At 48.1% G+C, this 26,957-nt stretch overlaps 1 protein-coding gene across 6 annotated transcripts; it reads left to right on the forward strand.

The window, feature by feature from the left end:
• The first annotated feature begins 1,267 nt into the window (after nt 1-1,267).
• Nucleotides 1,268-26,682, forward strand: DOK5 (docking protein 5). Of its 6 annotated transcripts, none has more exons than XM_086852758.1 (8): nt 1,268-1,582; nt 15,095-15,202; nt 21,118-21,232; nt 21,351-21,470; nt 22,180-22,369; nt 22,715-22,850; nt 24,462-24,582; nt 26,061-26,682. In XM_086852758.1, exons 1-8 carry the CDS (start codon nt 1,517-1,519, stop codon nt 26,126-26,128), a joined length of 924 nt encoding a protein of 307 aa, XP_086708884.1. In that variant the 5' UTR covers nt 1,268-1,516; the 3' UTR covers nt 26,129-26,682. The 6 variants fall into 6 exon arrangements, with proteins under 6 accessions (XP_086708884.1, XP_086708885.1, XP_023795565.2 ...); XM_086852759.1 differs by having other exon boundaries at nt 1,307-1,582; nt 22,219-22,369; XM_023939797.2 differs by lacking the exon at nt 1,268-1,582 and adding an exon at nt 1,736-1,970.
• The last annotated feature ends 275 nt before the right edge of the window (nt 26,683-26,957 follow it).

Genomic DNA, 26,957 nt, shown 5'->3' on the forward strand with positions numbered 1-26,957 from the left:
CATCAGCTAGGAAGCTTCACCATCCCTTTAGCAGCCATCTCTCTTTCTTTCATCTTCCTCTCTTCCCAGTCCCACAAAGTGGGTCCAAGGAAAAGTGCTGCCAGAAATAGGAGGAGAAGTCCAGAGAACCAGTATTGCCACTTTCCAAATCCTGTATTTATAGCGTGGCACTGGCAGGCAGCCCGTGGGGAGCCACCAGAGCCCCTCTCTCCTGCACCTCTGCAGAGTTTGCACATTCTTGCAAAAGGAGAACTCGGAGCCACACGAGGCAAGCCCGGGGCGCGGTGCCAGGCAAGGTCTGTCCTTCCTGCAACCACAAAAACCTGTAAAAACACAGCTCGGGCTCCTGTGAAAACACAGCTCGGGCTCCTGTAAAAACACAGCTCGGGCTCCTGTAAAAACACAGCTCGGGCTCCTGTAAAAACACAGCTCGGGCTCCTGTAAAAACACAGCTCGGGCTCCTGTGACATTTCCCCGGCGTGAGGCACGGGGCAGCAGCTCGGGTCACCCGTCCCCGCTCCTTCGGAGGAGATTCCGGACAATCCTGCCTGAATTTCAGGCACCCGAAAGACTTCGTGGGGAGTGCGCTTTGCTGGGGGAGCAGCAGGGCTGGGAGGGAGGTGGTCCCGCTCGGAGGGGGCGCTCAGCCGGAGCGCAGTGCGGGCTCGGGGAGAGGATGCGGGGATGGAGCGGGGATGGAGCGGGGATGGAGCGGGGATGGAGCGGGGATGGAGCGGGGATGGAGCGGGGCTGTGACACCTCTGTCCCCGGCCCGGGGAGGTGCGGGGAGGAGCGGAGCGCTCCGGGGACGGTGCGGGCTCTGCAGAGCGCTCCGGGCTCGCTCCGAGGGCTGTGCGGATCGTTCAGAGGGGCTGTGCGGGGCTGTGCTGGGCTGTGCTGGGCTGTGCCGGGCTGTGCTGGGCTGTGCGGGGCTGTGCGGGGCTGTGCGGGGCTGTGCGGATAGTTCAGAGGGGCTGTGCGGGGCTATGCAGGGCTGTGCGGGGCTGTGCGGGGCGGTGCGGAGCGGTTCGGGGCGGTTCGGGTTGTTCCATGGGGCGATAATAAGAGATGCGGGTCGCTCCAGGAAGGGTTCGGATCACTCAGGAGCGCTCCCGGGGAGCTGCGGGGCGCTCCAGAGGGCGGTGCGGGGCAGTGCGCATCCCTCCGGGGCCGCTCCGGGGCCGCTCCGGGGCGGTGCGGCTTGTTCGGAGAGGCGGTGCGGCGGGAGGTGCGATCCTTCACCGGGGCGGTGCTGTCGGTCCCGGGGCGGTGCTGTCGGTACCGGGGCGGTGCTGTCCCTGCCGGGGCGGTGCTGTCCTTACCGGGGCGGTGCTGTCCTCACCGGGGCGGTGCTGTCGGTCCCGGGGCGGTGCTGTCGGTCCCGGAGCGGTGCTGTCCTCACCGGGGAGGTGCTGTCGGTGCCAGGGAGGTGCTGTCGGTGCCGGGGCGCGGCTCCGGCGCTGCTCGGCCATGCGGGCGGGCTGAGCGGCGCCGCCGCCGCCGGTCCCGGGCGAGGATGGCCTCCAATTTCAACGACATCGTGAAGCAGGGCTACGTGCGCATCCGGAGCCGGCGGCTGGGGGTGAGCGCCCGCGGGCTCCTGCCCTTTTTGCTGTTTATTTATTTATTTTTTTTTCCCCGCCCTGCCGCTCCTTTGTCCTCTTTTTGCAAACTGAGCCCGGTGGGTTTTTTCCCGCAGGAAACAAAAAGATGGGGAGAGAGGAACGAAGGCGCCAGAATATATATAAAATATAGGCGTGTGTGTGTGTGTGTGTATCTATTTATTTTCTCCTGCCTCGCCGGGGATGCTGCGCTGCCTCCTCCTCCTGCCCTTGGCTGCTGCCGCTGCTCCGGGCAGGGGGGTCCGGGGCGCTCCGGGCGGGGCCGGGCTGAGCGCTCGGAGCGCCCCGCAGCCGCTCCGCTGCCGGCTTCCTGCTGCTGCCCCGGCTCTCGGATCCTCCGTGGGACAGGTGAGGCTCTGCCGTGCCCTCGGGGCTTTTCAGAGTCGCTTGAGTTGCGCGAAATGAGAATTGGCGCAGCCCCCTTTAGCTGCTGGTTTAATATTAAAGTTATTTTCGGGTGGTTTTGCTGGCGTGGCGTGTTCCCGGTTCCGCCTGTGGGTGCTGGATGTGCCGGGAGTGGCAGGGCAGTTCCCCGCAGGACCTGGGCTGGAATGAGCTCTGAAATTCCAGGGCTGTTCCTCCGGTCCCGGAGCTCCCCTGAGCAGTCAGGGATGGGTCTGGAGAGCTCCGTGTTCCTGAGCGAGCCTGGCTCAGCGGGGATGCACCTGGAGCGAGGCTTTGTGTATATAAAACCTTTTAATTGCTGTATCTGCCTCTCGGGACTGGAAAGGAACTGATTTCTTGTGTTTATTAAGAACTGTTGGGTTGGCAATTCAGAATTTGCTCGTTTTGGGGCTGTCTGTGGTCCTCTGCAAGCTTTTGCTGCCTCACTGCAATGACAGTTCCCTTCTCTTGCCGGACCCACGGGCAATGACTTCTCCACGCTTTTGGGAAGCTGCACCTCCCTGGCTGCTTTGGAAACAGGAAAACATTGAAAACTCTTCCATCAGGCTGGATTTCTCACCCCTGCACTCACAGGCACAATTCATTCTGTAAAATCAGGAGATTCTGTGACATTTTGAGGGGATGCCATTCGGAGAGCACTTGTAGTAAATTCTGGCACAATTGGTGTGTGGTGATTCAGTCTCATTACTGAACAGATATCAGTGTTCAGTTTGCTCCTGCATAAAGGATGAGTAAGATTCAACTGTGATATATTTTTCCCTACTGTAACAGTGAAGCTTAATGAACATGTGAATAAGGTTTATCTAACTCCACAGTCGTAAATGCCATCACTGCCTGTGCCTTTCCTTTATTAAGGCTTTCCAGACCACTCTGAGGGTGCTGCTGGTGAGGAAATGTTGGGTGTCCTCTTAGGAGATGTGCATGTGACAGCTGAATGCAAAAACAGAGAAATGGAGAATGACAGCGAGTCCATGGAAATGGAACAAATGGGAAATGTCTCCTTTGAAAAGACAGTTTGGGTTTTTGTTCCAATTCCGAAGGTTTGGATCCTTCTCAGTGGCTGGGAAGTGCAGTTGTGCTCTTGTGAAGGAGTCCAGGCTGAGTCCCAGAGAGGTGCCAAGGCTGAGGATAAGCCCTGAGCTGCCCCCAGCTCTGATTTTTGTGTCCTGGAGCATTCCCGAGCTGTGGAGGGACCCTGGCAGGTGCTGGGATCCGGCTGCCACTGCTTTGGATCTGGTGCTGCAGAGCTGACCTCTCAAACCCTGCTCCACTTGACCATACCCAGCCTGGCCAAGCTTTTCTCTCCTGGTGGCTTCCAGCCTGGGAGGTGTTGGCCCCCGACTCGAGAGCAGATGTGGCTGCAGATTCTTCCTGTGGCATTTTCTGTAAGCTGCTTACAGCCCTGATTTGCAGCAGGCCAGGAGCAAGAATTACCCAAGAAATGGGGAATTATGATCAGCCTGAGTCAAGGCAGGGCTGGAGCGTGTCCTTGGTGCTCCTGGCTGCAGGTGGGATGTGCCCCTGGAGCTGGAGCTGGCTGAGCTCCTGCCTTGAGCCAGAGCCTGAATTCCATCTCACCCAGTGCCTGCTGTGAGCTTGGCTCCTCCAGAGGGTGAGGGATTTATGCCAACAGGTTCTTTTTGTGCTAGGGAGGGCTGTGGGACACCCAGGAGCTGGAAAGGGGAAAAAATACTTCAGAGTGTAAAACAGTAACTTGCAGACAACTTTCCCATGCTGTGAAAACACGGGAAGGGACGAGCCTGCTGCAGCCCCGTGTGGGATTGCTGCTGGATTGAGAGGGATCTGAGCACTCCCTGTGTGGCAGGATGTGAGTGGGAGTCGCTGAAATCCATTCCCATATTCTGGTGGCACAGCTGTAATCAGAGCATTGTCTCTCCAGGCTGAATGCAGCTCCTGCCTTCTACTCTGTAATGCCGTGGTAATTCCATCTCCAAGGGAACTGGGAGCAGAGCTTGGAGCCACAAATTACCTCAAGAAATGACTTTCCTGAGTAACTGGGGTGCAGGTGCCACGCTGGGAATGGAAGGGGTGCAGAGAAGCAGCTCTCTCAAATCCAAACCTCCTTTAAAAGGAACGTGACAGCTCTGGAAGGCCCTACTTTGTGATTCCAAAATTGAATTTAGGCTAATTAGTTTTGCACCTGAACTCTTTCTGTGCGCCTGAAACGCGTGAGTTTAATTGAATATTATTTAATAGAATGGTTTCCATAGCAACATTTGTATCACATGTGTCTTCTGCAGAGCCAAATATATTCAGGAGAAAGCTCACTCTTCCCGACTTTCCATCCTTATAGGGAGGAAAATAATTCCCTCAGCCAATGGTGTCGGTGTGGTGTGTCATTAGCAGCGACACACAGGAGGCTGTGTGCTGGAAAACTGCTGACAGGGCAGAAGCACAACCTCCCAGAGCTCTTTAAACCAGGAAAAAAACAGCTTTGCTTTGGGAGGAGGGATTGTGTGCCAGACCACCAGGACCTGTGTTCCTGCTTTTTGCAGCCACCTCTCTGCTTAAGGGATTTGTATCTATGTATGAGGCAGGGCTGCTGCTTTATGTCCTCTCTCTGTCTAAAAAGTCATTTTTGTGCTCATGGTTTTCAAGTGGTGCCTCGTTCTGTGGCACAGGTGTGACCTTCATGATGGGGGAGTGCATCACAGAGATGCTTCCCTGATGGAAAAGCCTGTTCTTGTCTTTCTGGGGTGGGTGGATGTGAACACACCTGAGCTTTCTTTTTAGGTTGGGCTGGCTCGATTAAAAACACCAATTAAAATCAAAACAGGAGCAAATCTTTGCAGAGGGAGGGGTTTGTAGCACTGGTGAGCACAAAGAGCTGTACAGAGGAAAAGGTTTTGTGGAGGCTGGGGGCTCCCAGTGGTGTTTGCTGGTTCCAGGCTCACACTTGGGTTGCTCTCCCCATTGAGGCTGAACTTCCCCTTCGGTCCTGAACCCTGGTGGGAGATGTGACTGCTGGGGCTACGAGAGTGGAATTGTTCCCTCTTTAGTGTGACCCTTGTTGAGGACAGAAATGGGATCTGTGTGGGTCAGGTTTCTGTGCTTGACAGGCCCAAAGCATCTTCATCACATCAGGGGGAAGGAATGTGGTGTCAGGGGTGTCCTCCAGCGCTGGACTTGGGCACTCCTGGCAGGGAATTGTAGTAATTCAGTCTTCAGCTTGTGCCAGGAGGGAGCTGAGCCTGCCACAACTTTGCAGCCAGCTGTTTGCTCCTAGGAAATGCTGGAGGGGTGTCAGCAGCACTCAAATATTCCTGGATTGATTAAGAAACTCAGTGAAAAGAAATAGTTCTTAGTTTTCTGGATTGCCTGCTTTACTTTGATTAATGATTTACTGGCAATGTAAAACTTTCACCTAAAATGAGGAGGATGTGGAGCCTTCCTGTATTTATTTGAGTGTTGGGTGAGGAGTTCCCTGGTGCCCAGCGCAAGACTGAGCTGGGAAAATCCATCAGCTCTGCCCCATGGAAGGAAGCAGAGCATCAGTGCTGGCTGCACACCCTCGTTTCAGGTGGGAAAACTTCTGGCTCGTGCTTAAAAAACTGGAGAAAGTCCTGCATAAAGCTCAGGACTTGTCCACTTCAGCAGAAACTGTGGAAGGCTCTCAGGGTTTGCTGTGCTTGATTTTAAATGAAGCCCAGTCCTGTGGCAGCTCCATTGAGGAGCTCGGTGCTGCACGTTGCCAGTGCCGTGTACTTTGACAAGTTCTGCACAGCTCTGCTTCTGTGAAACCCTGTGGGAGGAGAGGTAGAGTGGGGGAGAGACAATCTGCAGGACTGGAACCATATGGTGGGAGAGATTTGGTGCTTGAATACATGTGCCAGCAAGTTAATATGGGGATTTCAGAGCCTGAGCTGTGAAAACTGGAAAGAAGAATGATGTAAGGCTGGGGGAAGGGGGAAGGAGAAGGCAAAAGTTGTCTTTATCTCCATTTGAAACAGCTTTATTAATAAAACTCCGTTCACCTGTGCAGCTCCTCTCCTTGGAAGTTGGAGACAGGGAAAAACTGCACGGATTTCTCAGGCACCAACTCCAACCTGCAGGATATTGAGCCTGCTGGAAATTCAGAGTCCTAGCGAGCTGCTAGATAAGGTGTTGGAATATATTCACAGATATTAAGATTTCCTATTGCTTGGAGCTTGTCAGTGGCAGCAGGGGTGGGATCCAGAACATTCCTTGGGAAGCTGGAGTGTTGTCCTTGAGCTGATGAAGGGAGGGACCCCAAAAAATGCCAGGCAAGCTTGGAGCAGCCCCAGCTGGGCACTGGGGCAAGGCCCCTGTGGGTTTTGGGGGCACAGAGCTCATGGGATGAGAGCCCAGTGTCCTTATGGGGTCAGCTCTGGGGCTGGGGCTGCAGCAGGCTTTGTCCCTTGGCTGCTGTCACCTTGTGTCACCCCTGTGTTGGGGGATCAGGGTGCTCAGCCTGGCTCTGGGAGAAGCAAGAGGAACTTTTGCAGCTCCCATGGTGGAATTATGTTTTATTCCTTTTAATGTTTGACTCGTGGGAACAGCATGGAGGGATGAGGGCCTGAATTTGTTCCCAAAGAACCCCACCAAAATCCAAAAAGGAAAACCTCAGAACTATTCCTGCTTTTCCCCTGAAAGATTGTGCAGATCATGATTTGGAGTATGAAGCTCTTGTTTTGATGCTGGCCCATTTTAGGAGGAGGAATGGCATTTTCTGTGCCTTCCAGCCTGTTTTCAGTTAAATTGCCTTCTGTGCTCTTTGGAAGATGGGCTTAGTTTGGTGAAGTAAAACAATCAATTCCAAATGTTTTCGTGGACTGAATTGACTCCTAAGCAAGTTCCTCTTCCCCATTTGCTATCTTGTTCCAAAGATATTTTATTGTACCGAGTTTAAAGCAAATCTGACCCTTTCTCCTTTACCCCAAGCACTTCCCTGACCTGCTGGTTGTGGATCCTGGCTCTCTTTTCCCTACTTGCTCTTCCTTTGGTAGAAAATCTGTGATTTCCAGAGGTGACAGCACCAGCCTCACAAGGGTGTGTCAGGGATGGTTGTACAGGCAGCAAAAGAGAAAGGAAACCTAATTCTAAACAGGTGAAATTTTCTCTTTGGTGACTCTGCTGCCTTTTCATCACCAGTTCCTTTCCCAGTGGGAAGGAAACTCTCCCACTGCTGTGCATGGGCATTGCCCTGGAGTGAGATCAGGGATAAATAACATTTTGCAGTGGCTGTGGAAACACTTGAAAGAAAGTAACAGATGCAAGGGCTGCTCCTGAGACTGACATCTTCATTTGAGACTGACATCTTAATTTGGTGCTTGTGTAGCTTCAGGAATGCCGTGGAAGATGATGGACTGTTCCATTGTCTTTTTGTCTGACTCCATCAAGTGCTGTCAGAAATACCAGGGAGAGTTCAAGCTGTTGAAATGAATATTGGTGGGTTTTTTTTTGTTTTGTTTTGTTTTTATTTTTTATTTTACTGCTAATAATGTCACTTGTTTAAATTCAGAATATCAGTAGGGTAAAATGAGTGGCATTTCCCCTCAGCAATGTCAATGTAGGAGGTTAAATTGTCCCTTTACTTGCCAAGTGATGTTTGTCTGGGGAACCATCGATGAATTCGCTGTTTGGCAAAGGAGAATTTCCTGTGAATGTCTTCAGGAAGGTGAGGGGGGGTGTTTGCTGATGTTCTGAATTAACTCATCCCATTAAATGGCAGACTCCTGGCACGGTGCTCCTGGTAAAATACAAGTGGCTATTCCCTGTTAAATGGAGGAGTGTAAAGCTTTTATAGACATTTTTAATGCAGCTTTCTCCAGTTTGGATCTTCCTAAACGTGAATGAACTCCTGAACTCTGTCTTTAATTCCACAGCTGGGATGTGAGAAGTTCCTACGAGCTGGGTTTGTCCATTTGAACTAATGGGAGGAAGCTGGAAAAGGGCAGGAGGGCTGCAGGAGCCAGTGGGAAAGGGAATTCTGCCTGGGAAATATTGGCTCTGGAATCCCTGTTTTACTCAGTGATTCTTTAAGTCAATATTGGTCCATTCCTGTAACTCAGATGGAAAAAAAACCCCAAACAAATAAAAAGGAGCTTTGTGTCCTGAGGAGCCCAGAGCTGGGAACAGCACTCCAGATGTGCCTCATGGGGCTGGCCAGAGGGACAGGATCCCTCCAGATGTGCTGGTCAGAGGGGCAGGGTCACTCCAGATGTGCTGGTCAGAGGGGCAGGGTCACTCCAGATGTGTCTCCCAGGCTGGGGAGAGGGGCAGGATGACTCTCCCTCCTGCCCAAGCCCCTTTCTGAGGAAGCCCAGCCTGCAGGGACTCACTGGCAGCACGATTTGCTCTTCCATGCAGATTCACTCTGGTTTTAAAGCTGCTCCCCAGCAGCCCGGGCAGTGATGCCAGGAGTGAAGGGGAATGTGGAAGGAATGGGATAAATTTACCTGGTGCTGAGACAGTGCCATGGACTCACCTGCACACCTGGAGCTGTCTGCAGGGGTGGCACGAGCTGGATTCACTACAGAAATACCTCTGCTGCTTCCTGGAGCTCGCAGGTGAGTGGCAGAGGGTGGCAGCAGGCCAGGATGGGAAGTTATTCCCATTATCCCAGCTGGTAGAGGGATGCTTGCAGGGCATTTGTCACCTTGGCTGTCCAAGCAGTTCCTAACAGGCATCATCATTACCCGAGCTCTGCAGGGTTCTTTATCCTGCTCCCAGGCACAGCTGAGCTGCTCAGGGATGGAGGAGCTGCAGCCCTTTTCCTGTGCTGGAAAAATTCCTTTAGTGACAGAAAAGCTTCATTCGTGTGCAGCTTCTGCCCTTTTTTTTGGCTCTCCTTAGGTTTAATCTTAAAATTCCGAGTCCAGCTGTGACATAAACGGGTGCAGCTCTGAAATGCAGCTCCCAGGGGTGACTGTGTGCTGTGGGGGGATGAAAACCTGAGTGTGTGAGTGAGCACCCTGCTGCCCTGGCTCCTCCAGGAGTGTCCCCCAGGGCTGGGGCGCCTCTCACCCAGAGCAGCCTCCTGTGGCCTAATTAGTGAGCTCTGGGAGCTCCTAATGAGCTGCAGCACTGCCTTTCCATGGAACTGGAATAGCCCAGTCAGATACTCTGGCACAGAGGAATCATTCCAGACCCTGGTTCATCACAGACTGATCTGCAGCTCCCTGATCCCACAGTGTGCTGATTCCCAGGATTGTGCCATGGCCTGGCCCAGCAGGGCAACACATCCAGCTGCAAATCCAGCTGCTGTCAGCATGAGCACAGAGCCCAGCTCTAGCCTCCAGGGAAGCCTTTACTATTTTTCTTCCCCAGTTACAGTCCCAGGCTGGTTCTCTCCTATCCAGTTTCATGCCCAAAATTAACTGTGCCCATGTACAAAGCTTAGCAGATGTTCAAGGAGCCAAATCTGATACTTAGCTCCAGCCTGGCTGGTTTTTTTCAGCTGTCACTGGCAAGGGAGGGTTTCTGCTGTAAATGATTCTTGGCTCTTCCCTTGGAATGGCTCTTCTCTCTCCTGGTGGCCTTAAGCAGCCCTGAACTGTAACCTGCTCTGTGTATGGTTTATAAAAAACCCCAAGCAAGCCAGAAAACCTGGGCTTTGTGGGCTGTAGGTCCATAAAATAAGAGGGAGGATATTTAAGATAATAAACACTCTTTGTAACGACATCCAGCTCATCAGTTCTGCAGGGAGAGCAGACTGGGACTCGAGTCCTGCATCAGTGTCCTTCAGGTCAGAAGCACCTCCTGGTGTGCCCTGAGTAGAGGAGGAGAGGAATGATTCCTTTACACAACACTTGGGACATTCCTGGGGATAAGCAAGGTCTAAACCCCAGCCCTGTCTCCTTAAAGACATTTCTGCATTGTGGGCTCTCACTGTCCAGCTGCAGGTGCCACCCTCCTGGGTGTCCCTGTCCCTCCAGGTGTCTCCCCTGCCCCGCCTGAAGCACCAAAGCCTTGCAGAGCCCTCCAGAAGCTGTGTGCCAGAGGGGTTTCACTGGAAAATCCTTCCCCACCTGGCCAGGATCTGTAATTCAGGAGCCTCTGAACTCCAGAATTGCAGCTGCTGGGTGCAGTTTGAGGGGGACACTGCTGCTGGGGTGCTTCAGTGACACGGGCACTGAGCACTCTTGGAAGCTCCCAGGTGTCCCTTGAAGGCAGTTTCCCGATGCAGTGAATCTTCCCTGTGGAATCAATCCTGTGTGGTCCTGAAGGACCAGAAAAACCCCAAATAAATGAAGATGTGGGACAAGGCTGCCTTTGATTGCTGTGTCAGGCGGGAATGCATCTCTGGGCTCAAATCAGCTCTCAGCTGTTTGAAACTCAGGTTGGAGAAATGGCTTTGAGCTTGAACCTTTAACAAAAATCCCACTTCTGGCTGATGGAATTCCAGCTGGGGAGGGGAGAGTTTCTGAAGAGAAAAGCCTTAAAATGCCTGATGTTTCAGAGCACTAGAAATCTGTTGTGACTTGCATTAACAAGAGTTAAAAGTGCACAGATTCCTAAAGATCTGCCAGGCATTTCTTTGTGCACTGGCCTTGCAGCAAGTCCTGGCCAGAGCCAGAGCTGGGTTTTGTAACTTGGTGAAAAATCCTTTGCAATCCTGAGTGGTATTGTGCATTCTGAATGCAATCAGCAACGAGTTACAGCCTCATTCCCTATTAGCAGCTGTGGATGACTCTCATGTAAAATGTTGGTGGTGGAGATGCAGCCTGAATGAGGGGAGGGAGGGAGGTTTATCCTTCCCCAAATGTGTTCTCAGGGGGAGGGAAGGAAAAATCGAGATTATTTTCTTTAGTGCCCAGGAGAAGGAAAGAGCTGGATGCAAACCAGCCTTGATTGATGCAGTCATTAGGAGCGGGTCCCAGGGAACGTGGCTCACTCCTAACACATGGAATGGGTGTTCTGGGACAGGGAAATTGTCTTGCTGCCAAGAGCAGGGCTGGCTTTACAGACAGCACGTGGGCAACTCTGCTGCTGCTTTTACACAGCCGCTGATCCACTCTGCAGGGATCATTTAACTCCTGCTGAACACGATTCCAGCTGGAGACCGTCACAGCCACGGGGGTTTTTCCAGGGATCCATCTCTTTGTAATTGTCCCGTGCTTATATTGTGGCTTCCCAGGGTGAAATTGGGCTGGGCAAGCTGGCAGCGTGGGGGGACGTGGGCATGGGCAGGAAAAGGAGAGGCAAGCTGTAGTTTTGTGGAGGAAATAATTCCAATTAAATAGTTTGTGAGCTGTTGGGAGGATCGTGGGATGTTCTCTAGGGTCACCCAGTCCCGTGCAGATGAGGGACAGAGCAGGGGGGTTGGTACCCAGAGCTCTTTACTGGAGAGAAGCTCTGCAGCTTTCCAAGGGAGCAGATTCCAGCTGGGAGCTGGGGAGGGCAGGGAGCAGAGGAGCTGCAATCTGTCTCTCTTGGCACAGCTTCATTCTTCTGGAAGCAGAGCAAAATTCTAGATCCCGACCCCTCACAAATTCCCTTTGAACTGGAAATGATTTCAGGGCTCATTTCCCACCTTTGGACTCTGAAGTGACAAATTAAAGCATTTTTTTTTCTTAAATAGAAGCATGAAGATCCAAACCCTGGCTGGTTTGCTGTGTGAACAGCTCCCTGCTGGAAGGACCTTGGAGCTGGAATTCCAGCCCACTGGAGATTGCCTACCACAGCCCACCAAAGCACTCAAATGATTTTCCATCTGCAGCCTTCAGGGTGTGAGCTTCCTACCAGCCTTGGGTGAAGGGGCAGCGTCCTTTTCCTACAAAAGAAAAACAAAAAAGGCAAATTTCGGAAGAGACTGAGGAATTTCTCCGGCCTTGTGCTGTGCCTCTACTGTTTTATCTGTTTCTAGAGGTTACCAGAGTCACAAAAAGCAAATTCCTGGTGATTTCCCAGGGTTTCTGGAAGGCATCCCAAGCTGCATGAGAGAACTTGCAGCTCCTGCTTTGGCAAAAAAAACAAAAGAAAAGTTTGTTTTTATTTGACAGCAAGTTCAGTGTCCCTGTAAATGCAGCTCATTGGAATTCTTTGTTTTAGGGCAAAGTGCAGAAAAACACAACAGGGGAATAAAGCAGGGCAGCTTCCCCTAAAGGTTCACTTGTTCTCAGAGGAGAAATTTGCCAGCTGAGACTTTGTGCTGCTGTTTGTGACCTCTGGGCCCCTCTGAAACAACAAACAAGGGTGGGATGATTTGTTTTAGTAGTAAAACATCTCTGCTTTCCTGGAGTGTGGTGGAAGCCACATATCTGAGTTTTTAAAACAGCCATTTTAACCCCCCTGCCTCAAGATCTGAAAAAATAACCTCCCTATGTTTATTTAGATTGGTTCCTGAACAAAAATAATGAGGGTCGGGGCAAAGTAATGCAGATTTTAACTCCTAAATTCAAATCTTTTGTTTGTTATCGTGTGGAATATTCTATTTGTGCTCACTGGGTGGAATAATTTGTGTTTCATAGATAAGGAAGAGCATTTTAGGCACTTGGATATGCAGGCCTTGGTGATTTTGAGCTCAGCTGAGGAGGTGAGGGGTGCCAGGTCTCCCTCCCACCCTCATTTCCAGGATGCTCCAGGGGTTGGGTCATCAGCAACCCCTGGTTTCAGTTTCCCTCTCTGCCTGAGAATATTCTCAAAGCTGAGAAAACCAGAAGAATTTTTTCCACTTTGCTCAGGCAGATCCATGCCTGGAAGTGTTTGGAGGGCAGGTTGGACAGGGCTGGAGCAGCCTGGGACGGGAGAGCTGTCCCTGCCATGGCTTGGGAGCTCCAGCTCCAGCTGAGATTTGCTGCAGCCCCAAGGATGGATGGGCATTCCTGGGAATTCCTGCCTGCTTGGGAAGCTCCGAGGGGCAGGAATGCAGATCCTCACTTTGCATCATTCCTCTGAAGTCACTTCATGGTGGCAATGATTTATGGCAGATGCAGGCAAAAATAGAAGAGACTTGACCTTGGCCATGCAATGCCTCTCTGGGGTTTGGGGGATCCACTTCACACACAGCCATGATATTTCCTTGGAATTTGGTGTTGTTACCTGCTCCACCAGCTCTGAGAAGCTGAAATTTTCAGGAGAGGCCATAAGGAGATGTTAATTTTTGATCCTTGAATGAAATCCCGAGCTGGACTTTCTCTGATATCCCAGGGAAAACTTGGTGAGTTTTGGGTGTTTTGCAAATTCCAGCTCCGTGCCAGCACATCGGATCCCAAAATTTGCTGTTTGCATTCTCTGATCCCTGTCAGCCCCAGTGCTGGCAGTGCAGGGAATTTCAGCACCACCTCCAGCTAATTCCCAGTCCTGGGGCAGCAGGGAAAACGTGGATTTGGGGGTGGGAGAGCTCAGTATTCCTGATGGAACAGGCACCTGGGAGCATCTGGAGCTGTAAAAACCAGGAGCTGGTGCAGTCAGTGCCTGACACAGTGACAGTCTCAGCACATCCCAGCCCTGGTGCCACCAAACACCTCGTTCCTTACTACAGAGCTGGGATTTAATTCTCTGTCCTGAGCACGAAGGTGCTGCCAAATTATTCCTGGAATGGTTTGATGGGAGGGGAGCTTTGAAAGCTGCCTTTTTTTATTGCTTTCCTCCTGGAGGATGAGGGTTTCCTGTAGTTTTTGCTCCCTGGAGGTGGTGCTGGTGGGATTTATGAACTTTGAGGGCCCAGAGGTGGGGCAGTGCTGACAGTGCCCATTCCTGATTCCTCCTCCATCCCATTTTTGGAGGTTTTAAGCAGATTTCAAGTGAGGGTGTGTGTGTACCTCCTTTTGAGTCTGGTTATAAATACAACAGCAAATGATTACTAAAGGATTCTCCTCTTCTCTGGGCTTTTAAATGCTGAAGTTAAAACAACAGGGTTTTGAAAAGCAAAAGGGCTGAATACTCAAACTTTCCACCTTCTCTTTTGGGTGGGGTTTTGGAGGTTTATTTTATTTTTCTTGTCAAGTGTGAGGAGAAGGCAAACCAAACTCTCAGAGGGAAAACTGTACAAAGTCTCTCCCAGCAGGAGTAGGTGCATATTTAAATTGTGGCTTTGGTGAGAGCTGTCATTGTGGTCAGTGATTTCTGAACAGCTCAATTCAAAAACTTGCATTAAACAGAACAGGCTGAGCAGCCAAAAAGCTGGAAAATGGGAAAAAAAAAAAATAAATCCAGTTTCAGCTGGTGCCTGGCAGCCTGGCCATGACCTAAAATCTCCTGCAGCCACTTGGACCTGGAGTGTGAGGGTCCTTGTGTGAGGTGGGAAAGCTGAGGGGAAAATAATAAAGCTGGGAGAAACAGCTAAAAACTGGTGAAAAAAACACAGCTGGTCAGTTAATAACCTTTTTTGGGGTTCAGCAGGGGAGTTCTAGCTACTTTCCATGGACATTAAGACTTTTTTGGCCCATCAGGGGTGAGAGGATGAGCTGTTTTTCTGGTGGGAGCTGCCTCAGGGGGCAGTGAGATGCTGTGATCACCAAATTTCTGTGTGAAGGACTCGCTGACAGCCTGTCTGATGAGTTTTTTATTGTTGTTGTTGTTTTGCTTTAGAAATCACACTAATTTTGGTGGCAGTTTTGATTTCTTTGGGAGCTGCCAGGTGTCACTTTGGCATGGCTGATGGAGTGTGGGCTGTAAGGAGCTGGCAAGGCTGGTGGTTCCTGCTTCTCCAAGGCAGGGTGAGCTCAGAGTGGGGCTCTGAACTCAGGGAGGGATGGGAAGACTGCAAGGAATGGTGGCAGCAGCCAGACAGTTGGAAACTGTGGTGATTTCAAACCCACTTTGCACAGATTCTGCCCAAAATAATTTGATTTAAATGCAGTCAGACCCTGGGAGCGAAGTGACAGCATGGTCCTGGGTCCTACAGTTAAATAATCTGCTTTCTGCATTATCACTAACTCAGTTCCTTTGTGTTTCCCTTGTTCACAGAGTACACAGACAGCCTCAAATAAACCTCACACACAGCAGTTTCTGGCTGGGTTGGGCTTATGTTCCCTCTGAACTTGTGAGAGTGCACGGCTGATTTAGGATTTAACTCCTCTGTGAGGATTGGTGACATTCAGGTCAGTGGAGGTGCCAAGTTGGTTCTTTTGTGTCTCCAGATTTACCAGAGATGCTGGTTGGTGTTCAAAAAAGCTTCAAGCAAAGGGCCCAAGAGGCTGGAGAAGTTCTCAGATGAACGAGCTGCCTACTTCAGATGCTACCACAAGGTAGGGTTTCTCAAACTTTGATTACTCCTTGTAATACCAAGAGTAAAATCTAAAGTTTTGTGTATTAGCTGTCCTGAAAATTGAATTTTTTTTAAAATCTTAAGGTCCTAAACCTCTGTGTGTGCTTTCATTCAGTGGAGGCAAAATGAATGGTCATTGCAGCAAATATCTTGCTAAGAAAGTGGAAAATGGCTTTTTGGCCTTTCCTCTCCTCAGCCCTTCAAAATCACATCTGAAATATTTTGCAGTGGCTCCTGCTCTTCATATTTACAGGATCAGCCATCCCAGGGAGCCTGGGGATTCCAAAAGCACTTGGAGGTTCCCATTTTCCTGGGGTTTTGTCTCTGTGGGAGGACAGGAGCCAGCTGCAGCCATGAAGGACATTTTTACAGCACCGTGGTGTGAAAAGCTCTGCTAAATTCACTGCTGTGAAAAGAATGAAGAATTTCCCCCCAGCCACTGCTCCAGAATGATGCACATTTCACATTCACCTGAGAATCTCCGTGTGTCCTTCTCCCAGGCGTGGAGCTGGAAATAAGAAACCTTTTAATTTATTAGAATTGTAGACAAAAAATGAAGATTAGGAATTCTGGGCATCAATTCCCAGGAGCTTGAGGCTGCTGTGCACTCACTGTGGCAGACATTCAGGAGGAGATCCTGAGGGAATCCTGCCTCTGAATCCTGTCTGCATGCCACAGAATCTGTAATTGATTGGTCATAAAACCTGTGGCTATTTCTAATAAGTCAGGCCCAGAAATAATTCAGATTTCTATTAGGCAACTTTCAGAAGTAATGAGGTTTTTTTTTTTTTTCCCCTTTTTTGTGTGGGCTGCACAGTGCCTGTAAGAACTTCCAGCTCCGTGTGAAACACTGCATTTATTTTATTACAACTCTGTCAATTATTGATGCAAATCTGTGTTTTTTCCGTTGTGTTGATGCAATAGATGAGCAGCACCTTGGGTAATGGATGTGAAATCCAAGAGGAATCTGAATGAGGCTGGAATTTCTTCTCTTCTTTCGGGCATTTCCATAGGTTAGCACCTGTTTGCAGGTGTTTGACCCACCAGCAGCCCGGATCTGCAGAGGGAAGCACCGTGGAAAGCCTCACTGGCTCAGAGGGATTTTCAATTTTAAGCCAAGCTTAGTCTCAACTTAACAGCTACTTCATTTCAAACTATTGCTTCTCCTATAAATTGAATTTCTGGGTTTCTCTAATAGCTGATTTGACAGGAATGAATGATGATCAGAGTCCAAAATCAGTCACTAACAGACAAATTTTATGTGGTTTTTATCAGAACTTTGCCAATCATAAGGGCAGGACCTCAAAGATCCCCCAGTCCTACCCCAGGGACCCCTTCCCCAATCCCAGGTTGCTCCAAGCCCTGTCCAGCCAGGCCTTGGACACTTCCAGGGATGGCTCTGGCTGGTGAAAATTGGGAAAATTTGGATTTTCTGGGGTTCATTTGGATTTGGAGAATATTCTCAGGCAGAGAGGGAACAAACCAGGGATGTTGAGTGAGGCTGTTCTCTGGTTTGGAGTCATCAGCTCTCCAAACTGACAGGTCTCCTTTGTTTTTAACAAACCTCACTGAGAGGCAGCTAATGAATATTAAATGGCATTTCTGGGCAAAATGGGCTCATTTGTAAAGAGCACAGGTGGATAAAAATGTGTTGTTTTTTTTAAATAAACCTTGTAAAGGTGTGAAATTTAAATGTGGTGAATGATGGAGCTTCTGAGAGTATTAAATATGAGCTGCTGCAAAAAGAGAACTTGTCCCTGCTGCTCTGCATTAGGCTCTGAATGATTCTCATGAAAATCAAAGTGAATTATAAATAAATGATAACAAAATTATAAAAAAAAAAATATTAAAAACACCCAACAAAGAATATGACAGTGCCTTCAACACTCACTGCTTTCCACCTGCTTTTTAGTTATAAAGATTTTGGTGATGTGATTTATGAAAATGTTGGGATTTTGGTGCTCAGAGCTCTGGGGTGATCCCAGCTCCCAGGCTCTGCTGTCACAGAAGTTCATCCTGCAAAAAAGAAAACCCCAAAACCCAGGCAGTGCCACGAGGCTGTGCTGATAAACCCAAGGTTCAGCCAGGCAGATGAGAGCAAAAGCTCACCTGCACATCCCCAGGGTTTCAGGAAAACGCTGGATGCAGTTTTTAGTGGAATATTAAGGATTCTGCTGGCACGTCACAAAGCCAAAGGAAATAAGAATTTTTTTTCCCTTAAAATAAACTCCTACCTGGGCTCTGGAGTGATTCTGAAATGCTGCTGAAAGCAGCATCATATCTAAAAATCCTGAGGAGCCCTCACTCAGCCCATCAGTCTCAGGAGAGGTTTAATCCATCATAAAACCGTAAAGGGTAGAAAAGGAAAATGATGAATGGAGCTCATTTCTCACCAGCACCTGCCTCCTTCACTCAAGTGTTTCCTTCTGGGGCTTTCCTTTTGTTTCCTGGGATGGATTAAAGTGTGAGAGTTCTTTGGTTTATGTTCTTCTGGTTGTGTGGCACCAGTCCCTGGGGCTGAGAGTGCAGCTCCTTCCTTTCCCCATGGGAATTTTGGCACTTCTGTTATTCTTTCTTTATATATTTATATATTTATATATTTATATATTTATATATTTATATATTTATATATTTATATATTTATATATTTACATATTTACATATATATTTATATATTTATAAATCTATTTATATATTAATATATTTATATATTTATATATAAATATATTTACATATTTACATATTTATATATTTATATAATTATATATTTATATATTTACATACTTACATATTTATATATCTATATATTTATATATTCATATATTTATATATTCATATATTTATTTATATATTTATATATTAATATATTAATATATTTATATCTTTATATATTTATATATTTATGTATATCTATACATTCTGTTATTTTGTCCCATTTGTTTGCATTTGGATGTGGCCTTGTCTGCAGCTCTGCCTGAGTTTGGGCATCCTCACCACTGGAAGCAGAAATAAGAATTTTTTTTTTTTTTTTTGGTCGAATATTAACCTTTAAATCCTTTCTAATCTAATCTTGCTCTATTTTTTAAAAGTGGAAAGGTCACGGTGCCCTAAAATAAAGGTCGTGTGAGAACAGTCATCTGTGGCTGTGGAGTGAACAGGGAATTTGCATACACAAAGCAAATTGCCCACTTAATTCCTTTGGTGCCACAAGGGAGGGAAAATAATTAGGATCCAGGCTACAAAATCTGCACAGAGAGTTGCTTTTCAGGTGACTGTCTGATTTTCACTTGTTAAACATAAATAAGCAACCACAAATTGCCACATTCTGGAACAAAATGATACTGGAGGAAGGGAGAAATTCTTATTTCTCTTGACTTTGTGGTGTGCCAGAAGAATCCTTAAAATTGCAGTAAAAACAGAGCTAATGGTGTCCTGCTGACAGGAATACACCGAGCCCTCGAGGGGTTCTGAGTTTTAATCCGATTGTATTAATCTTGCCTTGAAACAGCAGAAGTAATTTAAACAGTCTTTTCTGTCTGGTTATGGAATAATCCATTTGGAAAATTGGATTGTGGAACTTGTAATTGTTTTCCAGGCAAAACTGTATCAGTAGCAAATTAAATGTTTCAGGTCTGGCCACTCTGCTAAGAAGGAGCTGTTGAACATTTATTTTAATGATTGCTGTCACTTAGCTGGGAGTGAGGCTTCAGGTTCTGGGCTTTAAGAGAATTAAAGGAACTTTTCAGGGGATTTTTGGTGTCTCCACTAAAATTCCACCCAGTGGGGCTTGTGGGATGTTTGTGAGGAGGAGAGAAAAGAGAAGAGAAAAGAGGGGTGTGAAAAGAGGAGAAAAGAGAAGAAGAGCAGAGAGAAGAAGAAAAAAGAAAAGAGAGAAGAGGAGAAGAGAAGAGAAGAGAAGAGAAGAGAAGAGAAGAGAAGAGAAGAGAAGAGAAGAGAAGAGAAGAGAAGAGAAGAGAAGAGAAGAGAAGAGAAGAGAAGAGAAGAGAAGAGAAGAGAAGAGAAGAGAAGAGAAGAGAAGAGAAGAGAAGAGAAGAGAAGAGAAGAGAAGAGAAGAGAAGAGAAGAGAAGAGAAGAGAAGAGAAGAGAAGAGAAGAGATTAAACTGGATGGACTTTTAGGTCCCTCCAACCCAAACCCTTCCATGATTTTATATAAAATTTAATCTGTTATTTATATTTAGCAGGTTAGAGATGTGCAGGCAGATCTTACAAGCAGAAGTGAGCAATATCATTTTCTATTAAATGTTCCCCTGGGGTTTCCTGGGAAATGTTTTATCTATTCTCATCAAGGGGGTGGTTTTCAGGAAGCCAAGACAGAGCTATGAATCCTTAATTAAGATTAAAACCCAAGGTGCTTGGGAACTGTTGTGTAGGCAATAAATACAATCCCTGGTGTTATGCTTTGCCATGCTCCCCATTTTTGGGAATTATCCATTGATTCAAACAGTACTTGGAATGCTGGGTCATTTTTTAGGAAACTGCTTTTTTTTGGCGTGTTTTTGGTGGGAATGGGAGGGATGGAAGGGTTTTGGCTGGGTGGATGTGTCAGGCTGAAGCTCTGCTTGTTCTGTCAGCTGGGGAATGACTGATGGATTAATCCCTGGTCCTGGTTCAGAACTCTGTCACCCCACAGCTCTGCAGGTATTTTAGTTTTTAATCTAATCTAATTATGAATGCTTTTCAGTTCTCTGGATTGTCATTGTAATCCAAGGGAGGCTTGGAAGGGAAAAAGAGGGAGGGAATATGCAAAGAGAGGTATTTAAACCTCAGCAAAATATCATTCTTGTGATTTCTCTGTTAATACTGAGGTCTGATATCTGTGGTTTAACCCCCATTTTAGAATTAAGTTGATAAATGTACATTAGTTCCTGATCTCAGATAAATAAAACATAGATGAATTAGACTAACCACAAAAACACTTCCTTTGCAAGAGCCTGGCAGGAGGAAAGCTATTTTAAAATGCAAAAAAAAAGAAAAAAAAAGAGGGAAAAAACCCCAAACTTCAGCCTCCAAATATTTGCAGGTGTTTGGTGCCTGCTCCTGCCTGGGCTCCAGGAGCGTGGGGGTGTTTGCAGGCTGCAGTGTGAATTCCAGGAGGATGTGCCAGACAGTTTGGACCATCTGTGGTGCCAGGGGGAGCAGAGGGAGGCTGCTCAGTCAGCTGGGCTGGGGAGGGCACTGCTGCTGCCACTGCAGGTCAGATATCCTGATTTTTCCCCAGGGCTTCTCCCCTGGGAGCGCTGGCAGCAGGAATTGCTGCTTGGATAAAGCTCTGGGTGGTGCCAGGAGCCATTCCAGAGCGGCACTGGGGAAGGTGAAGGCATCCTCAGCCTCTTGGGCAGCTCAGGGGCCACCAGGACAGCTGGAGGTGCAGGAGGAGACCTTGAGGCCCTGCTCTGTCAGGTGTCACCAGCTGCCTGTGCAGAGTTTGATTCCAGACGTGGAAATCAGCTTCCACCATGGGATGGAAGTTGGGGAAGATGAGAAGTTGGGTTCCAGCCACTCTTCTGCAGGGAATCACTCGTTCTCCTGACCTCAGGGTGCCAGGTTATCCCTGTGAGTGCTGCTGAGGGAAACCCAGCCTGGAGAGGAGAGCAGAGCTAAAATTCCATCAGAGTGGTGTCACACTGATGTCTCCTAGAGAGCTGGAGGACGTGGCTGCTGCATCTCCCAAGGGAAGATGGAATTTCCCACGGGATTCCCGAGGTGATTCCTGCCCAGGCTGCTCCTCAAGAGCCATCACCGAGATTCAGAGCCCGCTGATGCTGTCTCACCTTTCTCTCCCTCTTTTCCCTTCTCTCCTCCCCTTGCCCAGCCAAGAATGGACAGATCTCCTCCCAAGCTCCTCATTAAAATCCCAAATCGTGCCTTTCCAGGTCACGGAGCTCAATAACGTGAAGAATATCTCCAGGCTGCCAAAAAGCACAAAGAAACACGCAGTGGGCATTTATTTCAGTGATGACACCTCCAAAACCTTCGCTTGTGACTCAGGTGGGTAAAGTGGCCGCACTCCTCAGAGCACTGATTGTGGAATTATAAATATTATGTACCTACACACATAGGTATTTAGATATAGATCTAAATATAGATTTTCTGGGCATTTCCACAGAGCTTGAGGCGGATGAGTGGTGCAAGGTGCTGCAGATGGAGTGCCTGGGAACACGAATTAATGACATTAGCCTTGGAGAGCCTGACTTGCTGGCATCTGGAGTAGAGAGGGAGCAGAGTGGTAGGTACAGAAATGTTGGCCATTTGAATTTTTAGTTGCATTATTTTCAAGCCTTTTAGGCTGTAAGTACGGATACTGGAAATAAAGAACAGCAAAACTGTTCTTCCAAGCTCTCCTTGCTGTTTTGGGGGGGTTGCTTTTGGTTGTTTGGGGGTTTGTTTTTGGCTTTTGGTTGCTACCAGAGCTGATAAATAAGTTATCTGGGATTATTTTGGAGTAGCACTTCCCTTTCTCAGATGAGTTAGCTGCTCTTGGAGAGGGGAACTATTTGCTGTGTGGTTTTCTGGTGTGATGGCAGTGACTGAGGCTTTGTAAAGGGAATAATAAATAACAGCAACTGCATGCAAAACCTGAGCCCGTGGCTACTCCACTTTCCTGTGCAAATGAGCTCAGTGCCTGCACAAGGAATGGATTTATTCACACACAAAACTTTATGAGCTGCTTGCAAATACCAGGATTATGCTATATATATATATTATTCTCCTTAGGCTCTGAGTGCAAACACAAATATTTGAAGCCCTTTGGGTGCAGCATTTGACTGCCCCAAATGTGGAGTTTACCAAGTTCTAGGAAGGAATTCTTTCTGTGGGAATGAATAGTTCTAAGTGGAAATAATAGTGGAAATAGAGCTGGAAAATAGGAAATTCCTTGAATGACTTGCACATGTGCTGGGCAGGGATTTTAGACTAACCTTTTGTTTTTCTCCCAGAGAGATTCAATGTGTATTTGATGCCATCCCCTAATTTAGATGTGCATGGGGAATGTACCTTGCAGATAACATTTGAGAATATCTGTCTTTGGGACATCCACAATCCCAGAGTCAAACTCGTCTCTTGGCCGTTAAGTGCCCTGCGGCGCTACGGGCGGGACCCGGCCTGGTTCACCTTCGAGGCAGGCAGGTGAGTGCCAAAATTCCCCTTCCCTTCCCTTCCCTGGCTGCTCCAGCCCTTTCCAAACTCTTCCCAAGGAAAACAGAGATGATCTTCAGCCAGAGGCTGGTCTGGAAGGGCCCTGAAGCCCTTCAAATAAAGATCCTCTCTTATATTAATTACCTCCTTACTAAAATGACCTCGAGCTTCATTTCCAGGCTGAGAAAAGGCAGGAGAGAGGTGGAAACAACTCTGTTCCCTCTTCATCCCCCTTGCTTTCCTCACCCCTCGTGCAGGAGCAGCAGGGGAAGGTTTTGCTGGCTCCTGATGAGCTGGAAACTTCCACCTCCCACTTCTGTGCTCTCGCCCTGGCAGGATGTGTGACACAGGAGAAGGGCTCTTCATCTTCCAGACCAGGGATGGAGAAGCCATCTACCAGAAGGTTCACTCGGCTGCCCTGGCCATCGCGGAGCAGCACGAGCGGCTGCTGCAGAGCGTCAAGAACTCCATGGTACGGAGCTTGCTGGGGTGGGGACTGGCACTGGGGCTGGGATTCCACACTGGCCATCAACCCAAACTGTGCTGCTTCAGGGGGAGGATTATTATTATTATTATTATTATTATTATTATTATTATTATTATCATTATCATTATCATTATTATCATTATCATTATCATTATCATCATCATCATTATTATCATCATTATCATTATTATCACTATTATCATTATCATCATCATCATTATCATCATTATCATTATCATAATTATCATTATTATCATTATCATTACATTCCTTTTCGTTATCATCATTAATATTATCATAATCATCATTACTATAATTATTATCATTATCGTTATTATAATTACTATCATCATCATTATTATAATTATTGTCATCATAATTATTATCATTATTATCTTCATCATTATTATCATTATTATCATTATTATCATTACTATCATTACTATATTATTACTTCATCATTATAATTTATTATCATAGTCATTCTAATTCTAATTATTCTAATTATTCTAATATATTATTACATCATCATAATAATTTATTATTAGCATCATAATAATTATAATTATTTTTATCATTATTATAATTGATTATTATAATTTAATCATCATTATCATTTATTATTATTATCATTATTTAATTATCAGATTCCACTTGATTATAACATGTAGGGCAATGTGTATAAGTGGGGCTCCCGTTCAAGGATAGAATCCAGCCAGGGCACTCCCTTTCCTCGATGTTTGTGGGTGCAGAGTTGTCGGGTGTGAATGAGCACAGAGGAGATCAGCTCCTGGCAGTGCACGGTTTCCTGCCATTGATCAGCACCATCGCTTTGTTTGGAAGCATTTCTCATCAATCTGTTTGCAAAACGCGGCTCCTGCTCGGTTTTCCACTTGCTGAGTGGTGTCTGTGCTCCAGGGGTGCTTTGGGAAGAATCAGAGAGGTTTCCTGGGGAGAGCTGGACACTCTGATTCTTTCAGAAAGGTGAGAAGAGCTCACCTGCAGCAGCAGTGCCGCCCATTTGCCCTGTCCCAGTAAAACACCATCTTAACACCATCTTTGCTGGCTTCTACTTGGTTCTTTAAAACCTCTCAGTTCTGGTTAATGAAAAGAGTTCTTCAAAAATATCTAAATTTATCTTCAGTGGAGACAGATGGATAGATGAGATGAGTATTCAACAGTGACTAAATTAAGCAGATTAAAATTAACCTAGGCTAGGTCAGCACAACTTCACTAACATCGTAGCCCAGCAGGGTCAGCAGTGCTGGAGGAACCTTTTGGGAGAACAATTCCATTCCCAGGAAGCAGGGGTCACTTCTGAAATGACAGAGACCAGGTTTACAGGCCATTTGGAGTTTGTTTGCTTTGCGTTTATGCAAGAACATCTTTCACAGCCGATGTAAAACCACGTAAAATCACAAGATGATGTAAAATCCCCACCACCTTCCACGTGCCCACAGACTCAGCAGCTGCACAACCTCCCCAGCTAAAGTCTTTCTCATCATCCCTGTGTGGCAGCCCCAGCCCTGATGCAGTTGTGCAGCGGCTGCAGTGGCAGCTGTGCCCTGCTGTCCCTGACCCTGTCGTGCCTTGCAGCTGCAGCTGAAGCGGAGCGAGCGGGCAGTGTCCCTGGGCACAGTGCTGCCCCTGCCCCGCAGCGCCTACTGGCACCACATCACCCGGCAGCACAGCACCGGGCAGCTCCTCGGCCTGCCAGGTAAGGGGGGTCCTGCCCACACCTGCCACCTGCCAGGGGACACCCCAAAACCCCTCTGCTCCCTGGGCACAGCTCCGCACGGGCTGCTAGGGCTGACGCTGGGATGGGATCCTTGGGGATGTTGAGGTGTTGGAGCAAGGCTGGGGAAGGGTCTGGAGCACAAATCCTGTGAGGAGATGGGGGGCAGAGCAGGCTCGGGATGGACCTGCTCCCAAATTCTTCATGGCTCTTTTTGGGCTTTATTTAAACCCCTTGGCTTCCCCTCCCTCTGCATGGCTGCCTTGCACTGAGAACCCTCATCACTGATTTTGTGTTAAAATTCACCCAGAGCACATCCCCCAAACCAAAGGTGAAATGAGGGGAAGTGAAAGGAAATGGCCACGATCAACCTGGGAAAGTGTTTATTGAGCACCTGCAGGTGTCTCCTCCAAATCCAGGAGGATCCTGGGGCAGCACAGCTCGGTCCCTGTGCCTGAGCAGCTCCAGGATGCAGGGAGGGATGCTCCAGGGTTCAGGGAGGGAGGGATGCTCCAGGAGCAGCTCCAGGATGCAGGGAGGGAGGGATGCTCCAGGAGCAGCTCCAGGATGCAGGGAGGGAGGGATGCTCCAGAAGCAGCTCCAGGATGCAGGGAGGGAGGGATGCTCCAGGATGCAGGGAGGGATGCTCCAGGAGCAGCTCCAGGATGCAGGGAGGGAGGGATGCTCCAGAAGCAGCTCCCTGTTCCCAGCAGTTCCTCTGTGCTCTCCAAGGGACACCCAGTGGTCCCCAGTGCCTGGATGGGTGTGGGAGGGACCGCAGCACACCGGGAGGAAGGAGAGGCTCTGCAGGGAGCAGCTCTGCCCCCAGGGATCTCAGAGGGCTCAAATCTGAACTCCAGGCTCCGGAGAGAGGGGAAGCTGCAGCACCTGAGGTGCAGCACTGATGCCTGGTGCTGATGTGCTTCCCCTCCTGGAGCAGGAGGTGCTCACACCTCGGAGGAGCTGCGCCAAAAGCAGCACCGTGGAGTTGTGTTTGTTTTCAGAATTAAAAACCCCAGCCGACAGTAAAAAAAAGCCTTAAAGGAAATATTCTTCCTGGCTCTTTCTTTCCAACACTAGAGGGGGCAGGCAGCACATGGAAAGCTCCATCCAGAGGAGGGATGAAGGATAAAAGCAGCACTTCCATGCCTGCTCAGGGCTGTTCCATGCATGAGGGCTTGGCAAGAGGAGCTGCTGGTGGCATTGACCCTTCTGTGCCTTTATTAAATCAGTAATTCAGCGTGTAGCTGGCCCGAGATAAATGGGCTGCACAGCTACAAACCACTTGTTTTATATTTAAAAAAATACCTTGCTCGTTAGATGAGGAAAAAAGAGCATTTTTACATTTTAAATGCAAGTCAGAACTTCGGAAAAAAATTAATTTGTGCAAGTTTCTGTACTGGCTGGGGTGCCTGTGTTTAACTGGGCTTGTTCTGTTTTTCCCATCTGGCTCTGTGAAGATGTTTCCAGCCCGGTGAAGCTCCACCGCACGGACACTTTTCCAACCTACAGGTCAGAGCATCGATAAAAATCCAGGAAGAACTTCACAAACTCTTTGGCCTCTGACCAACTGCCCCAGTGGATGACAGTGGTGATGACCACCAAGGATGGACATGCAGAGAAGTTCAGGTTGGATGAAAAAATTCTTGCAATACAAAGGATTTTTTAAACTTTGCCAAAAGCAGAAACTCTTCTGTGGATACCGGGGAGAGGAACCAAACCACCAAACCCTCTGGTGTATCTTTTATATCTTAGAGCTGGACAGAGAAGAAACCACTCCCTAAACACTTCCCTCTGATTTTGTATGATAGGTATGTTGTAAATATGTGAGGCTCCTGCTGTAGTGTGGTTATTTTGTCTCCTGACACTGCTGTGTCACCCTGGTTTGTGGCAATGCTTATCTTCAGTTCTTCCCATTATTGTTCCCCTGTTCCTCAGCTCTGGAATGGTGGCCAGTTTGGAGCAGCTCTTGGATACAATTTTTCCTGTTTGAAGACTCGATTGCTTTCTTTTAAAAGAATCTCCTCTTTCCTGTATTTATTTCCATCTCTGTAAACACTGAAAATAAAAAGTCCCATGCAATTTGTGGCTCGGTGTTTTTTGTCACTTTTGTCATTCATTTAGCACAGGCTAATTTGCTTCCAGGACAGAATCCTGGTCTGGGGCTTTGAGTTACAAACAGCAGAAGGTAAATGTTGGATTTCCACGTGCTGGAGTGTTGTAGGAACAGAGCTGGAGGGGAGGGAAGCCAACCCCTGAGAGTGGTGCAGGGGGATGTGATAGTGAGGGAGGCAAAATCAATCTGCCATCGTTGTGGAAGGTGCCCCACAGTGCAAAGAGAAACTTAAGATATTGTA

Source organism: Cyanistes caeruleus, chromosome 16 (assembly GCF_971803275.1).
Source record: "Cyanistes caeruleus chromosome 16, bCyaCae1.hap1.1, whole genome shotgun sequence".
Lineage (NCBI taxonomy): Eukaryota > Metazoa > Chordata > Aves > Passeriformes > Paridae > Cyanistes > Cyanistes caeruleus.

Coding starts and splice junctions, on each gene's coding strand:
- DOK5 (XM_023939797.2), top strand. CDS start 1,806: ATGCTGCGCTGCCTCCTCCTCCTGCCCTTGGCTGCTGCCGCTGCTCCG. Junction 1,971..15,094: donor TCGGATCCTCCGTGGGACAG/GTGAGGCTCTGC, acceptor TTGTGTCTCCAG/ATTTACCAGAGATGCTGGTT. Junction 21,471..22,179: donor AGTAGAGAGGGAGCAGAGTG/GTAGGTACAGAA, acceptor TTTTTCTCCCAG/AGAGATTCAATGTGTATTTG.